Raw genomic sequence first — 23,090 nt, 5'->3', positions numbered from 1 at the left:
GTGCCCCTGGGTGTTGAGCAGTGAGTTGCGAAATGCATACTGAATGATATGTAATTTTGCCATTTCAATAAAGTTGATAGCAAAAGAGGACAATGCGGAAATGTGCACACGAGTTCCTTGGCCTCACACTAACAGGTGCCCACACAGTAGAGCCCTACATTGTACCATAAGGGCCAGGAAGATTGGGTCCATAAAGGCGTGTGTTAATCCAGCACCCTTGTTGTATGTGCTAGTCTGAAGAGTGTCAGATAGAGCAAGGAGTTGCAGCATTTACCAAGTTTTAAGCAATATTTCTGATGTCCCTAAAGTGGGACTGAAATCAAAAGGTGAAGATTTATTATATAATAGGGAATCCTGAAAGATTTACCCTTCCTTTTGATTTCCTTCTCCACTTCCTTCCTTGTGCCTTGAGCATCACAGATATATATTTGCAAAGTGAGATTATCTAAGGCAGCCAATCTCAACCAGTGTTCCTCAGGACTCTAGGGTTCCTCCAGAGGTTTCTAGGGGTTCCTTAAAGTCCTGTACATACAGGCCAAATATTGGGTGGTCTTGGCCGATTTAATAGAAACGGGTTGCATTTGGCCCGTTTGTACGGCAGCCTGTCCGACAGAAGCATCCTGAACATCTGGCTTCGTTCAAAGGGGCATGACCGAAAAAGGTCTTTCAAACGGCATCCGATCAGCGTTCTCAATAAAGGCAGCCCCCTGTCAGAACACAATAGCTCAACTGGGGAGATCGATGCACTAACATCAGATAGTTAGTACAGAGGCTCCTCCCAATCTACTCAAGTTTTTTTGTTCGGCCCGCTGGGTTGAACAAATAGAAAAACTGCTAGTGTGTACTAGGCTTGAGCTTTGGCTAACTCACCACCCATCTGTTGGTTCCTAAATAGTTCCAGGTGCAATGCCATGTACAACATGGCATGACTGCAAATGTGATATTCTGCAAACCACTGTAAGAGGGATATTATTCTCAATGACCAACACCAATCTAAGTGACATTTTTCCCAGTGGGCTAATCCTATCAAGGGGTTTCCTGGGACCAGAAAATTGTTTCAAGGGTTCTTCTGGGATAGAAAAAGGTTGAAAAAGACCAATCTAAGGTCTTGATTGCTAGTATCACCAAACTTGGAGTGAGAGTTTGTGATATCACTACTGTGCTGCTCATTCTCCTTTCCTGAAATAAAGTTATATGTGAAGATCTGCAGAAAAAGGAATCTTCCTGCTTTTGCTTCATTCAGTTTGTGAATCAGTGTTTTCTGAACCTCTACACTAAGGATAAGCTCAAGGTTTTATCTGAACACAAATGTGGACCGAACTTTGGCTGTTCGTCTGAACACTGGACTTTGTGCTCATTCTGTGGGAGTATGTGTGAGGAACCGGAACCTCTAGGATTTCCTCTGTCATAGGGAGACAGTGATCTGTTTGGATGCTGATACCCCATTTGACTTTGGTGGCCATCTTGGGTGAGGACAGAGCCTTTTTATAGCCCTGGCTCCTGGGCTTGGTGTGCATTTTGCGAGTGGCTAGCATAGGGACAGGACACCCATCCAGTACTTAGAGATATAAAAAGGTCCTGGAGGAGTAGAGAAGTGCAGGGATTACACCATCCTCTCCAAGGAAGTCTCCCCATTCGGTTTGGATTGGCCAGGCTTCATTTTGCTCTTTGTGGCAGACTCTGTCGCCATCTCCAGGTCTTCAGACTTCTGCTCCACCGTTGTTACAGTTGTGTCTCTGAAAGGGTTCACTCCCCACTGGGCCTGTTTCTACTTGCTGAACTTTTCTACAATATATTACTATTGACAAACTTGGTCTCTGTATGCTCACTGCCAGGGCTGGACTGGGAGAAAAATTTGGCCCTGGACTTCATCCAGACCGGCCCACTTTAATTTTGCAAACACGCAAAAAACAGTATATAAACTGTATGCAATTGCGCAAAAAAGCCCCTAGAGAACCCCCCTTACATCAGGGTCCCCAGAGAGCCCCCCACTTACATCAGGGTCCCCAGAGAGCCTCCCCTTACATCAGGGTCCCCATATAGCCTTCCCCTTACATCAGGGTCCCCTGAGAGCCCCTCTTACATCAGAGTCCCCAGAGATCATCCGCCTTACATCAGGGTCACTAGAGAGCCAACCCCTTACATTCGGGTCCCCTAAGAGCCCCCCCTTACATCCGGGTCCACAGAGAGCCTCTCTCTTATATCAGGTTCCCCAGAGAGCCCCTCCTTACATCAGGGTCACCAGAAAGAGGGCAGGTAGTGGGCCGGGACCCTGTGGTTGGGGACTCCTGGACTGACTTGGGGCTATGGGCCCCAGATTCGGGGGCTATAGCCCCAAAAGTCCCCCCAATGATGCCACTGGCTGTCACTGAAACCGGCCCACTGAGCCATCGGCCCACCGGGAAACTCCCTATAGTCCCTATGGCCAGTACATGCCTGCTCACTGCCTACCACACAACGCTGCACCTAGCCCAAATAGTGCTGCTGCTTCTTTAAGTGGAACTAAACTTTGCAATACTTGCCTTTCCTTCAACAGTCCATTGTCCCTCACTAGCTCTGCCATCTTCTACCCAGCTTCTTCTGGGTCCTGGGCTGTGGTTGTCTTCATTGACAGCAAGGGATGACATCATTCCTGCACATACGCAGAACTTCAGGCACACTGGCATTGTGAATGTAAAGTGAGACTTGTGCAACAAATGCACATTCGATAGAATACTGCGAGCAGACAGGTAGGTTTCTTCTGCATATCTCTTCTGCAATTGAGAACCTGCCTGCTCACCGTTTATTAAAGTGATACTTTAGTTCTGCTTTGAATATTACCCCATGGGTCATCAGAATAATCTGGGGGTAGCTCTGGCATGAGGATGCAAAGCTCTGCTCCACTACCTAGATGGCCACCACCGTACAGAGACAAATGTGGAACAAGACATGGTAAGTCAGTAATAAGGGAAAAAATTGCTACAGGAAGCTTACAGGCAATAATGGCGACTTGTCATTTGCCCTCTGCTTGTGTTTTATAAGCACATCTTGCATAGTTCAGGTCCTCCTTAAAGAGAGCCTGCCTGCGCTTTGCATCAAATGTAATGTTAACTTGTTTTATCTCACCTGTTTCTACAATGAGGCGAAATCTGCTCAGATCCTGCTGTCTTAGGGTATGGTTTTGAAACTGTAATGTGATCGTAAATTCTTGTCCCCGTCTTATGAACAGGCGTGCCTCTTTGCTTAGGCCGATAGTACGATGCTCTCTGTTGTTTCGTGTCACTTGGAGATCACATGTTACGGGTGGTCGATCTGACATAAAATCAAAACATATATTAGCCTTCATAGATCTGAAATAATTGCACATTCTCCAAAATAGTTACATTGTGAAATTTTGTTTAATGTTACAAAATGACAAATAGGTTACTGATCATACATATTCCATATTGCACAATACAAATAAATCTAACCTCTTATGCCGCGTACACATGATCGGAATTATGGTCGGAAAAAGCACTGATGGTTTTCTCGACGAAATTCAGACGGAATTCCACTCAAGCTGTCTTGCCTATACACGGTCACACCAAATTCCGACCATCAAGAACGTGGTGACGTGCAACACTACGATGAGCCGAGAAAAAATCAAGTTCAATACTTCCGAGCATGCGTAGGAATTTTGCGCGTCGGAAATGCTACAGACGATTGGAATTTACGAGAGAGTAACCTTAAAGCACCCAACCAGACTGTAGTTCCATGCCTGCTCTCAAATTTTTGCTGGCGGGAATTCGGCCAGCTAAATTTCGATGGAGCCTACACACAGTAGCATTTTCCGATGAAAAGCTTTCATCTGGCTTTTGCTGGCCGAAATTCCATGGCATTAGAGGACAACTGAAGGTAAACAGTTTAAATCCCTTACCTGCTCCTATACTAGTTTTACAGTTTTGCAAATTTTAGTTACATGCATGTTTATCTCCAATGAAAAAAATGAAAAAAACTGTGTATATATATATATTGTATACTTACAGACTGGGTCTTTTTGTTTACATTGTTTACATGTAACAATGAATATTTTTGGATAGAAAATTACTTAGAACCCCCAAATTATATATATATATATATATATATATATATATATATATATATATATATATATATATATATATATATATATATATATATTAATTAAAGCAGAGGCCCTGAAAATAAATCGTTTTTTTTTTCTGGCATTTTTTATTTTTTTATTAAATAAATAACACAGATTAAAATAACAGGCAAACTACCAAATACAAATAATACTCCACTTTCTCTAACACCACCACAGATAATAACCAACACAATGCCAACATACTATAAGACAATACAAAATCCTGATCACAAACCAGAATTAAATCTTTACCTCCAGCCCTCACAGAAAATAATTATATACCTTGATCGCCACGAGCAAAAATTATTTGCTGTGTCTCTCTGTGGTGCATCGTGGGTGTAACAATCTGTCACTGATGGTACTCCGCAGACGTCAGTGTATTGTGGTGTGGGTGGGAGGAGTTGTCCAAGATAGAATGTAACTTGAACAATATTCTGGATGGTCTTTTTTCAACCTATGTAACTATTCTCTCCAACACTGTTGTAAAAGTCTCCAATTCCAATCCAACAACATCAATGGCCTTGCGAATCAGTTTGTTGAGTCTGTTGGTGTCGGACACTCTAAGCCTGCTTCCCCAGCATGCCATTGCATACAGGAAAACGCTGGCCACCACAGACTTATAAAACATCTTCAGCATCATCCGGCAGATGTTAAAGTGGTTGTAATCCCTTACAGACCACTTTGACCTACAGGTAAGCCTAGATTAAGGCTTACCTGTAGGTCCATGAAATATCTCCTAAACCTACACGGTTTAGGAGATATTTGCAAAAAGACAGGCACCGCTGTCTATGGCGCATGCGTGCTACAGGGGACAGCGGTGACATTGCTGGCTCCTGTGTCAGGTAAGTGACACGTAATGGGCTACTATGCGATGCATAGTAGTCCATTATGCTTTACCTTTGCAGGGAGACAAAGAGGAAGTAAACTCATCAGGGTTTACTTCCTCTTTAAAGGACCTCAGTCTTCTCAAAAAGTAGAGGCAGCTCTGGCCCTTCCTTTAGAGCACCTCAGTGTTCTTGCTCCAGTCCAGCTTATTATCTATGTGCACTCCCAGATACTTGTAACTCGCTAATTCCACATCCACTCCTCGGATGGAGATTGGGGTCAGCGGTGGCTTCTTTTTTCTGAAATCCCTAACCAGCACCTTTGTCTTTGTCCCATTTAGATACAAATGATTAATCTCACACTATGTGACAAAGTTCTCCACCACAGTCCTATACTCTAGTCTCTCCCACATCCCTGATACAGCCCACTACTGCAGTGTCATCAGAAAACTTCTGAAGATGGCAAGTCTCTGTCTGGTAGCTGAAATCAGTGGTATAGACAGTAAAAAGAAAGGGAGAGAGAATTGTCCTCTGTGGAACCCCAATATTGCTAATTACCCTATCTGACACACAGTCTTGCAAACGCACATACTGTGGTCTTCCTGTCAGGTCAGGATTTTTATTTGCAAACCGTAGACAACGAACAGTCTCTTAAATTGGGATCAGAGGATTAGGAAGAAAGTTCAGGTACTCTTAGTGTCTAAGTCAATAATGAAGGACTTGCTTACTTTGACTGCATCCAGAGAATAGCCATTCACAACTGGATGTTCACTTAGGTTGGATAGTCCCTCTCTCACAAGGTCTAGCAGCCAACAAGGTGCTTAACTCAGAAACAAGTCTCTGCCACAGACGTTGTTGTAGAACATACAAGAATAAGTCTCTGCCACAGACGTTATTGTAGAACACGTAGGAAAACTAAACTTGTAGAACACTCGGGTGATACCTGGATCTTTCAGCCAGCTTGGCGATATCCACGAGACCGGATTCTCTTAGGTACTTCAGCTCCTCCAGGCTCTTGCTAAGAAACCAACCCGTACGTGGCCTTCTTCTGAAGAGTCCTCCCCTGGATAGCTATGAAGTAACTGGGTCTCTCCCAAACCCGGAGACGGCAACCAAACACCTCAGAATCCTCCTTTAGTTTCCTTGCCTCGGGCTAGCCAGCCACGAGACAACAAGATCGGGTGGATCCGCACCCCAGGCCGTAGCCTTCCTGGGGGCTGGTCAGGGGGACCAGGACCATGAAGTCAGCACATCCTTCTGGACCGGAAACCCCGGACCACCCCGCACCAAGGCGACATCCGCATCTTAAGTACCCTCTCCCAGAAAGCACAGCAAGAGGGCCACTCCCACTGGGCGGGCTCCGAGAGAGAGTAATCTTAAAGCACCCAACCAGACTGTAGTTCCATGCCTGCCAAAAGGGACAGTGCCCCCCTGTGGCCAGGCTGAACATCCCATAGTCCAGTCAGACTGATGCTGAGGTACAAATTTACCCAAACCAAACTTCCGTTCAGGTGTAATCTTAAATTGAAAAAAAAAACATAGCGCATGCTCTTCAGGAGCCGGCGCTACATTAATGATTTTTTCTTTTAATTTTTTTTTAATGTTTCTTTACTTTTTTTGATCACTTTTATTGCTCTTACAAGAAATGTAAACTTTCTTGTGACAGCAATATGCATGTGACAGGTACTCTTTATGGAGAGGTCTATAAGACCCCAAATCTCTCCTCTGCTCCTAAAAGCATTCAAAACACCAAGATCAGTGTTTTTGAATACTTTTGATTTTTTAAAGACGGCGCCATTGACATCCGGGTAAACTGGATTCCAATGGCCAATTCCAGCTTTGCAAGCTGTGGAAGGCCTCCTGCATGCTATCGGGTAGATATCCTGTCTCTGCAGCCTCAGACAAGGCCTGCAAAAGCAGCGTAAGGAGGATGCCACCATAGTGAGAATATACCTCCTCTGGAATACCATACGATCCCAGGGATTTATTTTTAGCCCCTGCCAGTGCCTCTGTCAATTCCTTGATAGTAATCAGAGAACTCAACATGGCCCTGTCAGCCTCAGAGACCTGAAGAAAGGGGCAGTCCTGCAAGAATAACACCAGGTCAGCATTAGTCTTAGAGGTATAAATGTCAGTATAAAATTGGTGACACCAAGTATATCAGAATTAAGATGATGTGTTTCCCCCTGACCCTGACCAAATAGCTAAAATGGAGGAAGCATCCCTCTGTTCCTTGGCCACTAGAGCTAGAAGATGACCAGTGTTCTCACCCTCCTCAATTTGTCCTGTTGCAGAAAGTATCTCCTCTTCTCAGCTGCAGACAATACTATACAACGACTGAGTCTCATTCCATGAGTCTCTATTGGACTGTGTAGGGTCAGTAACCAGTGCCGGTTCTCTAGTTTGCAGTTCATTTTGTATGCTAGTCTCCCACTCCCCTGACCCCTGCTTGATGTCTGTAATCTCACGTATGAGACAGCCCCTCTAGAACGCCTTGAGAGGGTCCCACACAACAGCAGGAATGGAGGAACTCTGTCAAGTAATGAGAAATCTCGTCTGGGACTGTTAACAACGTCAACCAAAAGGGGTTCACTCACCAAAGCGGCGTAATTTGCCTTACCCAAAAAAGAGAATGATCAGACAGCAGATGGGGTTCATACGCCGAATACTCACTGCATAAACACAATATTCCCCAGGCCTAAATCTATACACAAAAGACCTCCATGAGAAGCTGGATGGCAAGAGTAACATTTAACAATAGTATGCCTCTCCCGTCACACATCCCTCAGACCCAGATAAGACAATAAGGAAGAAAAAATGGTGTAGCAGGGTCCCAGGCTTCCTTTAGTCTAATGAGAACCTCTAGAGTTAGGGATATCTGACATCCTTCTTTGTGGTTACAAGGCATGGTGGGTGTAGTGCAAGATAGATTCATGGGCGCCAGACACTTCTTGAATGCAAAGAGATTTATTGTCTCTTAAACAGAACTGTGGGAGAGAGGGTTCAGGGCCAGGGCATCCTTTTGTAGTTGCAATGTTAATTAGCCGACTCTGAGACTTCTATAGGTAGACAGCCATGCCGGGAAAGGCATCCAGCAAGACACCACATGTGTAGGAGCGCTGTCTCCTATGGCAACAGTCTTCTTATGCCGCGTACACACGACCGGACTTTTCGAGGGACTAGGTCCGGCAGTCTTTCTGACGGAGTTTCGGCGGAGTTCCGACTGACTTTCCGAATGAACGGACTTGGCCATACACAATCACACCAAAGTCCGACGGATTCGAACGTGATGACGTACGACTGGACTAGAATAAGGAAGTTCATAGCCAGTAGCCAATAGCTGCCCTAGCGTCAGTTTTTGTCCGTCGGACTAGCATACACATAAACAGATTTCTCGGTCCGGCGGAGTTCCGGTGGAAAAATTTAAAACGCGTTCTATTTCTAAAGTCCGCCAGATTTTTGGCAAGCAAAGGTCCGATGGAGCCCACACAAGATCGAATTGTCTGATGGACTAGTTCCGTCAGACCTTTGCTGTCAAAAAGTCCGGTCATGTGTACGCGGCATAACAGTTCCTAACAAAAGTTGTAACAAACTCTTTTACTCCTCCTATGATCACTTCTTGAAGATTTTACGCCCACTGATCTCCCAGTTTCTCTCACTAGACTTGCTGGTTCACTGCCACTGAACACCATGAGCTCTTCCAGTCATCTTACTTAGTATCTTCCTCAAGTGTTACCTCCACTTCCCTGCTGGATCCCTAGATTGGCCCTCCAGATACTTCTCAAGCGTCACCCCACTGGCTGGGTCCCTGGCTTGGCATCTGCTGAACTTTCTCGATTCTTCACCATCCCCGGTTAGTGAGAACACTGTTTCGGTACTTGCTTCAGCTGCTCACTGTGGTCCCTGGTAATAAGGCGGTTAGGCCCTTAGTGGCAACATCTTGCCCCTCTACCTCCGACCATGTCAGGTTCTCCGGCCGGCAGAACCATCACTTCTGGTTGGACTGCAAGCTGCAGTCCCAACCCTACGCTGCTCTCTTGCTTCTGGATAGGCCATCAGACAACCCAGCAGCCAGATGTACCCGGGATAGGCCCAAACTAGCAGTCCAGGTAGCCAACAACACATCCACCTAGACAGCCATCCAGGTGGCACAGAACCCAGATCACCTGACCTCACCCAAATAAATAGGCTCTCCCAGCAGGCCAAGGGACCAAAGAAGATGCCTGCCCATTGGCTGAGATACCCCAACTATTCCTAATCTGTCCTTGTAATGCCCTTGTCTTATCTAATGTCACCAGATACCCAAGCAATCTAGTGACAGAGCAGAGAAGTACAGCAATTCCATAATAAGGGTGGAATCATTTGATCCCCTATCAATTGGCCAAGGCGACTATACCTGGTAGGTAAATTTACTAGCATCCCTGCCTAAACATCAGGGTGCTACATCGGTTTTACCAGCAATGTGTTTTACTGAGATCAGAGTTAGGGATAGTCTATCCAATTGGATCAAGAAAATTGTTAAAGTCACCCAGAGCCAGTACCGGCATGTTAGGATGTAAAGCTATAAACTGGGCTAGTGTTCTGAAAGAGTCTGAGGAGAAAGGCGGGGGGACATACATAGCTGCAATAATACATACAAAGTCATTGAGTTTGCATAATAGAAATACAAATCTGCCTTCCCCATCAATCCTCTGCTGCAAACACTCACAAGAAATGTTACTAGAGATAAATACACTAATACCACTCAAGTAGGAAGAATGCATTGAATGTAATTGAGTGGGAAATGTACGCGAACGCAGCAGGGAAACTGAGTCCAGTTGCAGATGGGTCTCCTGGAGGCAAATCAAGTGCTACAACCTGGTGAAATATTTAAAGATTGCACTCCTCTTGATTTTGTCCCCCAAGTCCCTTACATTCCATGAGAGAAGTAGTAGTAGTCCCTTAGCATTCAAACTCGCCATAAACAGTACTGTTGAGAAAGGAGCATAGGCCTGATGGCCCATCTCCATTTGAAAATATAACCACCATTTGATCTGAGGTAAACATTGGCAGCAATGACATATAACAGGAATCCAAACATAATCATCCCACCACAGACTCAAAATTTAGCTCAATGTGCCATCTAGTGTAGGCTGAAGCTAATTGCAACAATGCATATACAGAGAAAAGTTCCACCTCTAAGAGATAACGAAAAAAAGAAAAAAATACATTCAAAGTTAGTGCATTGTCCGGCCAACCGCGCCTCACAGATCAAATCAGTTCCTCAACAATAAAGGGGATAGAGTCCTCGCAAGACCATTCTCAGGGGGCACTGTTGTGGTGGCCCATGAGGGAACTCGATGGGCCCTTTTCACTGCAAACATGGGAGAGAATGCCTCTTGGCCAAAGGTATTTGTTAGCCAGACGTCAATGAAAGCTGCTGGATTTTTGCCTTCTGCCTGTTCAGGAATGCCCACTGCCTGCACATTATTTCTGCATAGGCGGTTCTCCATGTCCTCTAACCTGGCTGCTTTAGCAGAGGCCACAGATTGCACATATTGACATCTCTCTGTAGGGGTTGCCACTCATCTTCTAGGGTACTAAGGAGGCCCACAGAAAATTCGCTGCCCTTTTGCAGATGTATGGCAGAGCCATTAATTCTTACTGGCACCCCCACGCATCTTGCTAACGTGCCTTTTGGTGCTGCACAATTTTTAAAACGTGTCAACTACTTTTTTTTATGTTTCTCATGAGTTGAAATTAATTAAGCCCATTGAAATTGAATGTGCTGCACTAAACACAATGTGCAGTGGCATACAAGTGTGTGCACTCTATTGCACCTGCGAGGTGTGAACAGAGTCTTAACACAGATTGGTGCTTAGTGGAATGCACATACCAGCTTAAAGTAATATTTCACGAAGGACACATGGCTGGACACATGTGGGTTGAGTGTATGACAGCACTTTCTGGCAAAGTGCATTTATACTTGCCCTTTTTTCCTGACCTAAATGATCCCTCAAACCCCCATTTTTACAGATATATGGTATACTTAGCAAGATGCAAAAGCTGCAGTCTCCATTGCTTGTTGAAACTCAGCAGTGAAGTGCCCCCCCTCCTGGCCATGCCAGCTCTGTACCACCCAATAGGCTTCTGTGGAACTTGTCCTACCTTCAACTCTCAGGAGACATACCAATCAGCAACGGCCATGCATAAGGGGCACACGGACACCACTCCCCTATCCATGCATCCGGCCTCCTAATCTACATGCAGGGCTCCAGTCGCATGGATTTCAATGGGGGGGGGGATTTGTTTGTAGAAGCACATGATTACAGCCCAAGGCTCTAATTGGCTTCAAAAAAGGGTGGACTCCGGGAGCAGAGTTGTTGTTTCCCTGATTCTCCTCCTGGCCAATCAGTAGAACCGATTGACCAGGGAGTCCACAGTTGCCAACATTGTAAAGAAAAATGTATAGGGACACTTTTTTGTCTGTAGGCGGAGTCTTATTATAATTAGGGGGAAAAGTGCACCGCAGCAAAAAATGAGTGTGGTTTAAGCAGAATATTAGATGTGGCTCAAAGGGGGTGTGGTTAGAGTCTGAGCTAAACGAGAGATGGAGGGAGAAAGAGGGAGGGGAGAGAGAGAGAGAAAGAGAAAGAAAAATCTAGGGAGGGAGGGAAGGAGGGAGAAGGAAGGAAAGAAAGAGGGATTGGAGGGACAGCAGGTCCAGATCCTACACCACAATAGAATAATATGTGTATTGCAGAAAGTTTAACAATCAGCAGATAAAGATACTCCAAACACATGGTGTTAGCGCTTCAATCATCCTGGCACAACAGTTGTTATGGTGTCAGGATGATGGTGCATTATTACTATTATTACATTGTAATATAAAATGAAATCATTCAACTCACAATAATGCGGAATCAGTGGGAGCCCTGAGCATGTCACCTGCCACGTCCCCTGTCACCAGATGCCATCAGGTGCCCCCAGCGGAGTTCCTACTTACATTATGTGCCCCAGCAGAGTCCATCCTTACATCAGTTGCCCCCGGCAGAGTCCCTTCTTACATCAGGTGCCCCCAGCAGAGGCCCTCCTTACATCAAGTGTCCCCAGCGGAGCTCCTCCTTACATCAGTGTTCCCATCAGCGGAAGATCCTCCTTACATCAGTGTCCCCATCTGCGGAGCCCCTCCTTACATCAGTGTCACCATCAGCGGAGCCCCTCCTTACATCAGTGTTCGCATCAGTGCTTGAAGGGGTTTCTTCTGAACGTCAGATTGTCTCGTAAAAGGCATCAAATAGACCAACTGCTCTCGCCGTCGCACCGTGGGGGGGGGGGGGGGTGTCATTGGTTTGCCTCCCCCACCCAAAATATTGAGCACCAGCCGCCACTGATACCAATAGAGGTCATTGGGGAGGTACTGCACAGGCACATGCATAAGAAGGAGCCTTGCTGGGGGCAAACAAACAATGAAGTTTGTGGCCATCTAATCTGGTAATTATGCATCTGTGGAGGGGAAGGGTGGGATCATTTTGGGCCAGGGCAAACAGTCTGAAAGTGCAGTTATTTTTTTAATCATGTTACCCCATTCACTAGAAGCTTATATAAACCCCAACACATTAAAGTAATTAAAAAAACCTAAAAATCCTGCCACAAAGGTCCTTGCTTAAACCTCATACACACAAGCCGAATATTGGATGATATCGGCCGGTTCAGCAAAAACCAGCTGACATTCAGTTTGTGTGCCAAACAGCCGTTTTTTTGTTGAACGGGCATTCTGGAAAACCAGCAGCCAATCAACATCGATCAGCGCTGGCAGCCAATGGCTGCCAGTGCTAACTGGTGTGTTCTAGTGGTGGGCAGTGCCCCAATCACATAGTTAGTACAGCAAGCTTCTCAGTGTTTTTCATTTAGCTCGCTGAGTTGAATGAAGAGAAAAATTTAATAGTGTGTACCAGGCTTTAGACACTTCTTTTTATAGGCTGATAATGCTCTGACCCATTTTCCTAATTGTTCTCCAGTGTTATCACAATATCGCACACACTCTCCCAATAAAGACTATAAGTGCAATGCCCATGCATATTCCACTATTGTCATCTTAGAAATGTCATGCAACCATCACTGCAGTATGTGTAGATAGAAAGTGGCTGCAAGGAGGCGGCAGGGAATTGACCATGCTGATATAAAAAGGATAAGAAACGATCTATTTTATTCTTAAACAATGACAGTTGTTTATGATACACAGTTATGCCCTGTACACACGGTCAGACTTTCCGACGGTAAATCTGCGATTGGATCTTGTTGTTAGAAAATCCGACCGTGTGTGTGTGGGCTCCATCTGACTTTTTCCATTGGAATTTCCGACACAAAAAGTTTGAGAGCAGGATCTAAAATTTGTGCCACGCATGCCCAAAATAAATTGCGAGACGAAAGCTATTGGCTACTGCCCTCTTTATAGTCCCGTCGTACATGTTCTACGTCACCGCGTTCTGAACGATTGGATTTTCTGACAACTTTGTGCGACTATGTGTATGCAAGACAAGTTTGGGCCAAAATCCGTCGTAAAAAAATCTGACAGATTTTGTAGTCGGAATGTCTGACCGTGTGTACAGGGCATTATTCTGCAAATGTCATTCATTCAGGGTCCATTTACTTCTTTGTGGTGTGTTAATAAAGGTGCTTTGCATTAAAGCAACTCATTGAAATGAATGGGCTGCCAATGCATCCTAATGTGCTGAAAAATAGATGTGACACTTTTGCTAATGCAACACATTCCAATGCACTACTGTGCATTGCGGCACGCTATTGCATTGCCTTAGTGCCTTGCAGTACCAGTTAAAATGAATGGCATTGCAAGGCAGTAATAAATGTTATGTGCATTACCGTATGTAGCGATAACATGTGCAGTACCATGGCATGGCCCTTAAGATGGCCATACGTTATACAGTTTTTTTATTGAATTTCCTTTAGATCGGCTGTACCTTCAACTGCAAGTGCCTGCCTGATTGCATACAATTTGAAAGTGTTTGACCTCATATTATATAGTTTTGGTAAATCTAAAGGAAAATTGTATAATGTATGGCCAGGATTAGGGTTTACAAGGCCCTATAAGATCAGAACATGTATTACACGAAACTGAAGCAAGCTATAATCAAACACAGATATCGGTATATACAACCAGCCATAGGTGTTATGTCTGTGTTCAGGCTATCAGACTATACCCCAGACCATCACAATGATAAAATTAATTTATAAAGCTTGTTAGGTATCCTTCCCAGTATCCATCCTGGTGGCAGATGCCATCTCACCTTTCCTCATGTTTCCTATGGATGCCGGACTGGTACCTGTCGTCCTTCAGCTGATTGCCAGCGCTGTCTCAGTCCCTGGAGCTTTTTCTGAATTGTTATCTGTCACTTACACTGTGTTATCAGCCAGAGCAGCTTCCTCCTCACTGCCGGTATAGCAGCCATAGTACGGTGGGGTGTGTGCCCAAAAGTGCGTCATGGAGGGAATTCTTTATTTCAAATGTTCAAAAGAAAATAAGATAAAGATTTATTTATTTGTGTCTCTGGAATCTTCATCATGTTGTAAGAAATGTCATCACGGAAATATAGTCCTTCCCTTTGTGTGCAACTCACTTTTTTGGGGGTAATGTTGCCCACAGATTGGGTGGTCAAGTGTTGAGCTGATTATTCTATATATATTACTATAAGGCATGTGTTTGGGTTTCAGTTATTTAAAGCGGAACGTCAGTAATTTTTTTCAACTTTCCATTTATTAAATCTTCTGCCCTTGTTGTTTTTAACTTTGGATAGCAAAAGTTTTTTTTTCTGCCAGTAAATACCTTATACAGCCCACTTCTGTTTTTTTGTCCGTTAAAAAGCTTAGGCTTATGACATCATGCACACCTCTCTCTCTCTCACTCTCGTACCAGGAAGGAAGGGGGGATAAGTCATAAGAGGGCCAATGAGATCTGCAGAGCTGGAGGTGTGCCTCTGTGTGCCTGTGTAAATCCAGGAAGTGAACAGGCAGCAGCTTCAGTTGCCCACAGTTAAAATGGTTGCAGCCAGACTCAGTGGAGGGAGATTTCTGCAGCATATGTGGAAATTACAGAATCACAGTATATACCGTTCCTTTGAAAAAGTATTCATACCCCTTGAACTTTTCCATATTTCATCATGTTAAGAGAGGTATGGACTCAAGTTAGAGAGATATCAATTTTCCCCTGTATAAATCATTAGTAAGACCTCATCTGGAATATGTAGTTCAGGTTTGGGCACCAGTTCTCAAAAAGGATATCGGGGATGTGGCGAAAGGAAATATTGGAGGAACTGAATTTATTCTCTGTTGAGAAGAGGAGATTAAGGGGGATATGATTAATATGTACAAATATATAAGGGGTCCATATAGTGAACTTGGTGTTGAGTTATTCACTTTACATTCAACACAGAGGACAAGGGGGCACTCTTTACGCCTAGAGGAAAAGAGATTCAATTTCCAAATACGGAAAGGTTTCTTCATAGTAAGAGCTGTCAAAATGTGGAATAGATTCCCTACAGAGGTGGTCATGGCCAGCTCAATAGATTGCTTTAAGAAAGGCCTGGATTATTTCCTAAATGCACATAATATAACTGGGTACTAACATTTATAGGTAAAGTTGATCCAGGGAAAATCCGATTGCCTCTCGGGGGATCAGGAAGGAATTTTTTCCCCCTGCTGTAGCAAATTGGATCACGCTCTACTGGGGTTTTTCACCTTTCTCTGGATCAACTGTGGGTATAAGATTGGGTATATGGGACTGTTTAATATTATTTTTTATTTATTTTTATGGTTAAACTAGATGGACTTGTGTCTTTTTTCAACCTGACTAACTATGCAACTATGTAACTATGTAACTAAAAATTCTTCTTTGCAAAATAGCTCAAGCTCTGTCAGATTGAATGGAGAGCGTCTGTGAACAGCAATTTTCAAGTCTTGCCACAGATTTTCAATTGGATTTAGGTCTGGACATTGACTGGGCCATTTTAAAACATGAATATGCGTTGATCTAAACCACTACATTGTAGCTCTGGCTGTATGTTTAGGGTCGTTGTCCTGCTGGAAGGTGAACCTCCACCCCAATCTCATGTCTTCTAAGATTGCCCTGTATTTGGCTCCATCCATCTTCCCATCAATTCTGACCAGCTTCCCTGTCCCTGCTGAAGAAAAGCATCCCCACAACAAGATACTGCCACCACCATGTTTCAAGGTGAGGTTGGTGTGTTCAGGGTGATGTGTAGTGTTAGTTTTCCACCACACATAGTGTTTTGCTTTAGGCCAAAAAAATCTATTTTGGTCTCATCTGACCAGAGCACCTTCTTCCACATGTTTGCTGTGTCCCCCACATGGCTTCTTGCAAACTGCAAACAGGACTTATTATGGCTTTCTTTGAAAAATGGCTTTCCTCTTGCCACTCTTCCATAAAGGCCAGATTTGTACAGTTCATGACTAATTATTTGTCCTGTGGATAGATTCTCCCACCTGAGCTGTGGATCTCTGTAGCTCCTCCTGAGTTACCATGGGCCTTTTGGCTGCTTCGCTGATTAATCCTCTCCCTGCCTGGCCTGTCAGTTTAGGTGGACGGCCATGTCTTGGTAGGTTTGCGGTTGTGCCATACTCTTTCCATTTTCATATGATAGATTGAACAGTGCTCCCTGAGATGTTCTAAGCTTGGGATATTTTTTTTATAACCTAACCCTCCTTTAAACTTCTCCACAACTTTATCCCTGACCTTTCTGGTGTGTTCCTTGGCCTCCGTGATGCTGTTTGTTCACTAAGGTTCTCTAACAAACCTGTAAGGGCTTCACAAAAAAAGAAAACTTACTGAGATTAACCACTTGACCACTGGGCACTTAAACACCCTTAAAGAGGAAGTAAACCCTTCCAAACAACTTGGACCTATAGGTAAGCCTAGATTAAGGCTTACCTGTAGGTCCAAGCAATATCTCCTAAACCTATATGGTTTAGGAGATATTTGCCCGAAAATGGGCACCGCTGTCTACGGCGCATGCGCCGTAGACAGCGGCGCGCAGGCGCACTAAATGCGGCAAATCCAAGAATGGATTTGCCAAATTTGTCGACTCCCGTGCGCATGCGCGGGAGTGACGTCATCGCGGCTTCGCCGTATGACAGCAACAGAGCTGCGAGGCGCGACTCCCGTGCGCATGCGCGGGAGTGACGTCATCGCGGTTGCGCCGCTGTCATTGGTCGGAGCTGCGAGACGCCACCAGCAAGATGGACGCGGCGGACTACAGGGATCAGCGGCGACTTCGCTGGCTCCTGTGTCAGGTAAGTGACACATAATGAGCTACTATGCGATGCATAGTAGTCCATTATGCTTTACCTTTGCAGGGAAAAAAAGAGGAAGTAAACCCATCAGGGTTTACTTCCTCTTTAATAACCAGACCAATTTTCAGCTTTCGGTGCTCTCACATTTTGAATGACAATTACTCAGTCATGCAACACTGTACCCTTATGACATTTTTGTCCTTTTTTTCACACAAATGGAGCTTTATTTTGGTGGTATTTAATCACCGCTGGGTTTTTTATTTTTTGTGCTATAAAAGAAAAAATACAGAAAATTCTGTAAAAAAATTAATTTTTCTTTGTTTCTGTTATAAAATTTAGCAGATTAGTAATTTTTTCTTCATAAATTTTGGCCAAAATTTATACCACTACATATCTTTGGTAAAAATAAGTACAAATTGGTGGATATTATTTGGTCTTTGTGAAAGTTATAGAGTCCACAAGCTATGGTGCCAATATCTGAAAATTGATCACACCTGAAGTACTGACGGCCTATTTCAATTCTTGAGACCCTAACATGCCAGAAAAGTACAAATACCCCCCAAATGACCCCTTTTTGGAAAAAAGACATTCCAAGGTATTTAGTAAGAGGCATGATGAATTTTTTGAAGTTGTCATTTTTTCCCACAATTCTTTGCAAAATCAAGATTTTTTTTACTTTTTTTCACAAAATTGTCATATTATCAGTTTATTTCTCACACAGCATATGCATACCACAAATGACACCCCAAAACACATTCTGCTATTACTCCCGAGTACGGTGATACCACATGTGTGAGACTTTTACACAGTGTGGCCACATACAGAGGCCCAACATGCAGGGAGTGCCATCAGGCGTTCTGGAGCACCCAGGACAATTCAGACATTTCTCTCCTACATGTAAAAATCATCATTTATTTGCTAGAAAATTACATAGAACTCCAAAACATTATATATGTTTTTTTAGCAAACACCCTGGAGAATACAATGGTGGTCGTTGCAACTTTTTATCTCGCACTGTATTTGTGCAGCAATTTTTCGAATGCTTTTTTTTGGAAAAAAAACTGTTTTGTGCTTAAAAAAAAAAAAAAAAACACAGTAAAGTTAGCCCAATTTTTGCATAATGTGAAAGATGAAGTTACACAGAGTAAATCGATACCTAACATGTCACTCTTCAAAATTGCACAGGCTCGTGGAATGGCACCAAACGTCACTACTTAAAAATCCCCATAGGTGACGATTTAATTTTTTTTTACTGGTTATATGTTTTGAGTTACAGAGGAGGTCTAGGGCTAGAATTATTGCTCTCGCTCTAACGTTCGCAGCGATACCTCACATGTGTGGTTTGAACACCGTTTTCATATGTGGGCGGGACTTACGTATGCGTTCGCTTCTGCATGCGAGCACATGGGGACAGGGGCGCTTTAAAAAAAAAAAAAAATGTATTGTTCATTTTACTTTATTTATTTTAGTTTGGCATTTTGTTCCCCAAAAATAAATTTTTTGATCACTTTTATTCCTATTACAAGGAATGTAAACATCCCTTGTAATAGGAATATGGCATGACAGGTCCTCTTTACAGTGAGATATGGGGTCAATAAGACCCCGCATCTCATCTCTAAGCTGGAAAGCCTGAAAAAAAAAAAAGATTCTGGATTTGATCGTATTGGCGAGTCGGTAGAAGCACCCGAGGGTGGCGGGAGGGGGGGGGGGGTGTCTATGGCTGGGTATTGCAGGGTATCACCGACTATGACTGGGTATTTTAGAGTATGGCTGGGTATCTCAGAGTATGGCGTTGCAGAGTATGGCGTTGCAGAGTATGGCGTTGCAGAGTATGGCGTTGCAGAGTATGGCGTTGCAGAGTATTGCGTTGCAGAGTATTGCGTTGCAGAGCATTGCAGGATATTGGAGGGTGTTGCAGAGCATTGCAGAGTGTTGCACGGTATTGGCGGGTGTTGCAGAGCATTGCAGAGTGTTGCAGGGTATTGGTGGGTGTTGCAGAGCATTGCAGAGTGTTGCAGAGTGTTGCAGGGTATTGGCGGGTGTTGCAGAGTGTTGCAGAGTGTTGCAGAGTGTTGCAGAGTGTTGCAGAGTGTTGCAGAGTGTTGCAGTGTAACGCAGGGTATTGCAGTGTAACGCAGGGTATTGCAGTGTAACGCAGTGTAACGCAGAGTAACGCAGAGTAATGCAGAGTAATGCAGAGTAATGCAGAGTAATGCAGAGTAATGCAGGGTATTGCAGGGTATTGCACAATAATGCAGAGTAATGGCAGGGTATTGCAGAGTATTGCAGGGTATTGCACAGTAATGGCAGGGTATTGCAGAGTATTTGCAGGGAATTGAGGGGTTAATTTTCGGTGAGCAGCGATATGGGCACTGCAGATGCAGCCCACATCGCTGCTGACACCGATCTCTTCCCCCTCCGCTGTTCCGATCGGTACAGAGAGGGGGAGGGAGGAACCGGCGTCATAACATGACGCCGGTTTGTTTACAAGTGATCACTCCGTCATTTGACGGAGCGATCACGTGGTAAACGGCCGCTATGAGCCACAGGACCCGGCGGTTACGGATGCTCTCGAGTGCGTGCCCCAGGGGGCGCGCGAGAGCGGAATTCTGGGAGGACATAATATGACGGCCTCCCAGAGTTAAGAAACCGCCCTGTAGCCGTCATTCGGCTATAGGGCGGTTGTTAAGTGGTTAAATTACACACAGGTGGACTCTATTTACTAATTAGGTGACTTCCGAAGGCAATTGGTTCCACTAGATTTTAGTTAGGGATATCAGAGTAAAGGGGACTGAATACAAACCACACCACTCATGCGCACCACACTTTTCATATATCTATTTAAAAAAAAAATGAAAACCATTTATCATTTTCCTTCCACTTCACAGTTATGTGCCACTTTGTGTTGGTCTATCACATAAAATCCCAATAAAGTAAATTTACGTTTTTGGTTGTAACATGACAAAATGTGGGCCATTTCAAGGGGTATGAATACTTTTTGAGGCACTGTATAAAATAAAATGCAAAGTGGTTGGAGGGAAGCTTCAGAATGGCAAAGATGTTTTTCTTACAGATTATGTGAGCAGACTGCAGTTCCTCTTTAACTGAGCTCTAATCTTAAAGCCCAACTCTTGGCTAAAACCCTCTCCCCGCTTTTTTGCCTCTTCTGCTCATTGGAGCAACTCTTCAATCTAAAAGAAATCTTTATTTTTTTCTAGGTACCGTAATTTATCAGAATATAACACGCACAGGCGTATAACACGCACCTTCATTTTAGGAGGGAAGTTTCAGGAAAAAATAAATACATTTTAAATTAAGAACTTTGAAGCAAAATAAGGGTCAGTGCCCATCAATGCAGCCTCCCCATTGCCCATATGTAGCCTGATCAATGCCATCTGCAGCCTCACGATTGCCCATCAATGCAGTTTGATCAATGCCCATCTGCAGCCTCACCATTGACCATCAATGCAGCCTAATCAATGCCCATCTGCAGCCTCACAATTGCCCATCAATGCAACTTGATCAATGCCCATCTGCAGCCTCACCATTGCCCATCAATGCAGCCTAATCAATGCCCATCTGCAGCCTCAAAATTGCCCATCAATGCAGCTTGATCAATGCCCATCTGCAGCCTCACAATTGCCCATCAATGCAGCCTGATCAATGCCCATCTGCAGCCTCACCATTGCCCATCAATGCAGCCTGATCAATGCCTATATGCAGCCTCACCATTGCCCATCAATGCAGCCTGATCAATGCCCATATGCAGCCTCACCATTGCCCATCAATGCAGCCTAATGAATGCCCATCTGCAGCCTCGCCATTGCCCATCAATGCAGCCTGATCAATGCCCATATGCAGCCTCACCATTGACCATCAATGCAGCCTAATCAATGCCCATCTGCAGCCTCACAATTGCCCATCAATGCAACTTGATCAATGCCCATCTGCAGCCTCACCTTTGCCCATCAATGCAGCCTAATCAATGCCCATCTGTAGCCTCAAAATTGCCCATCTATGCAGCTTGATCAATGCCCATCTGTAGCCTCACAATTGCCCATCAATGCAGCCTGATCAATGCCCATCTGCAGCCTCACCATTGCCCATCAATGCAGCCTGATCAATGCCCATATGCAGCCTCACCATTGCCCATCAATACAGCCTGATCAATGCCCATATGCAGCCTTACCATTGCCCATCAATGCAGCCTAATCAATACCCATCTGCAGCCTCACAATTGCCCATCATTGTAGCTTGATCAATGCCCATATGCAGCCTCACCTTTGCCATGAATGCAGCCTGATCAGTGCCCATCTGCAGCCTCACCTCAGATTACTGCTGCCTTGAAGGGGACAGGGATCAGGGCAGGACGAGCGCTGTCAGATTACATACAGAGCTAATCTCCTGTTTAGTCAGCAGCCTCTTTAATACAAAGTTCTATGATAGACAGAACACTGGTCCAATGTCGGCCCAGGAGGAGGGACTTCTTATTGCAGAGGCCTCTGAGTAAACAAGAGATTCTCGCTGTATGTAATCTGACAGCTCTTGTCCCGTCCCCTCCCCGTTCCCTCCTAGGCAGCCCAAATTGTGTCAGCTGCATTGAGTGGCATTATTCCATAAATCCATGGGGAGGGGGTAATGTACCCTAGCTCCCCTCCCCAGGTTCAAAGGAGGGGTGAAAGATAGATCAAGAGATCGATTGCATATAGCAACCAGAGCTGCTTTTAAATTTTCTTTAAAGCTGATGGGGGATACTTTTTTGTGACTTTTTGTCCAATCTGGAATTGGGATTTAAAATAGATCTAAACCCTAACTGGATTACATTTGGTTTGCTAAAGCACTATGTCACATAAGAAATTGAAATGAACTATTAGTTCCATATTATACTTTTTTCACCATTTTTTTTAACCTTGTTTTGTATCGAAGTGCTGCTGATCTGCAGCCTCTTCAGCCACTTCCGGTCTACATACACTTTTTCAGTATCAGTTGCATGTCATTGCTCTGTCCCAGCTCCCCGATAGTGACAAGAGTTTAACAAGACTTGTGGCCAGTCATTAAAATTAGAAGAAAAGAGGTTTGACCTTAAACGACGTAGAGGGTTCTTTACTGTAAGAGCAGCAAGGATGTGGAATTCCCTTCCACAGGTGGTGGTATCAGTGGGGTGCATCAATAGTTAAAAAAAACGATTAGATAAGCACCTGAACGACCGCCACATACAGGGATATACAATGCAATACTGACATATAATCACACACATAAGTTGGACTTGATGGTCTTTTTTCAACCTCACCTATTATGTAACGATGTAATGTCTTTGGCAATGTGTTTTGGAATGACCATTTGTGGTTTCCAACAAAAGAGCATAAGATGGGGTAACAACACAGGAGCACAACTGAGAGATGGTTGTTATCCCAATACAGAAAGTGCCTAAACAAGGACTTTCTTGGCAAGATCACAGTGTATCAATTTAATAAAAACTGTAAATTTATAAGATTAAAAACAACTTTTAAAAAGCAATGAACATGGTAAGGTCCCCCTGCATACATAGCTGTCTAGCTGCAGTGCATCCTTCCTGGCATTTCAGCACGCCCATGAGGGACAGCCTAGGGCAGCCGCAGGACGACATCAGTTTAGTGACGAAACGCATAGGGAGGAGCAATGTGTGGATGTTTCACGTCCTGCTTGTACGGGCGTGTTTGTACTATTTGCCGGCCGGCTTTTTTATGGAAATTTTTACTTGTGCACTCTCTGCTTGTTAGCACAGATTTTTATAGAATAAAATACCACCCGGTTTTACCGATAGCGATTCTCTTTTATTTTTCTCCACTGGTTTAATA

General features: G+C 44.2%; 1 protein-coding gene across 1 annotated transcript in view; it reads right to left on the bottom strand.

The window, feature by feature from the left end:
* Window positions 1-23,090, bottom strand: part of LOC143934791 (uncharacterized) — a 154,112-nt gene that overhangs the window by 65,004 nt on the left and 66,018 nt on the right. The window contains 1 exon segment of the mRNA XM_077458417.1: window positions 3,106-3,291. Coding sequence (XP_077314543.1) covers window positions 3,106-3,291 — 186 coding nt within the window.

Source organism: Lithobates pipiens, unplaced genomic scaffold (genome assembly GCF_037356315.1).
Source record: "Lithobates pipiens isolate NorthernLeopardFrog02 unplaced genomic scaffold, aLitPip1_a1.2 Scaffold_28, whole genome shotgun sequence".
Classification (NCBI taxonomy): Eukaryota; Metazoa; Chordata; class Amphibia; order Anura; family Ranidae; genus Lithobates; species Lithobates pipiens.
This window is presented reverse-complemented; position numbering and strand designations above follow the sequence as displayed.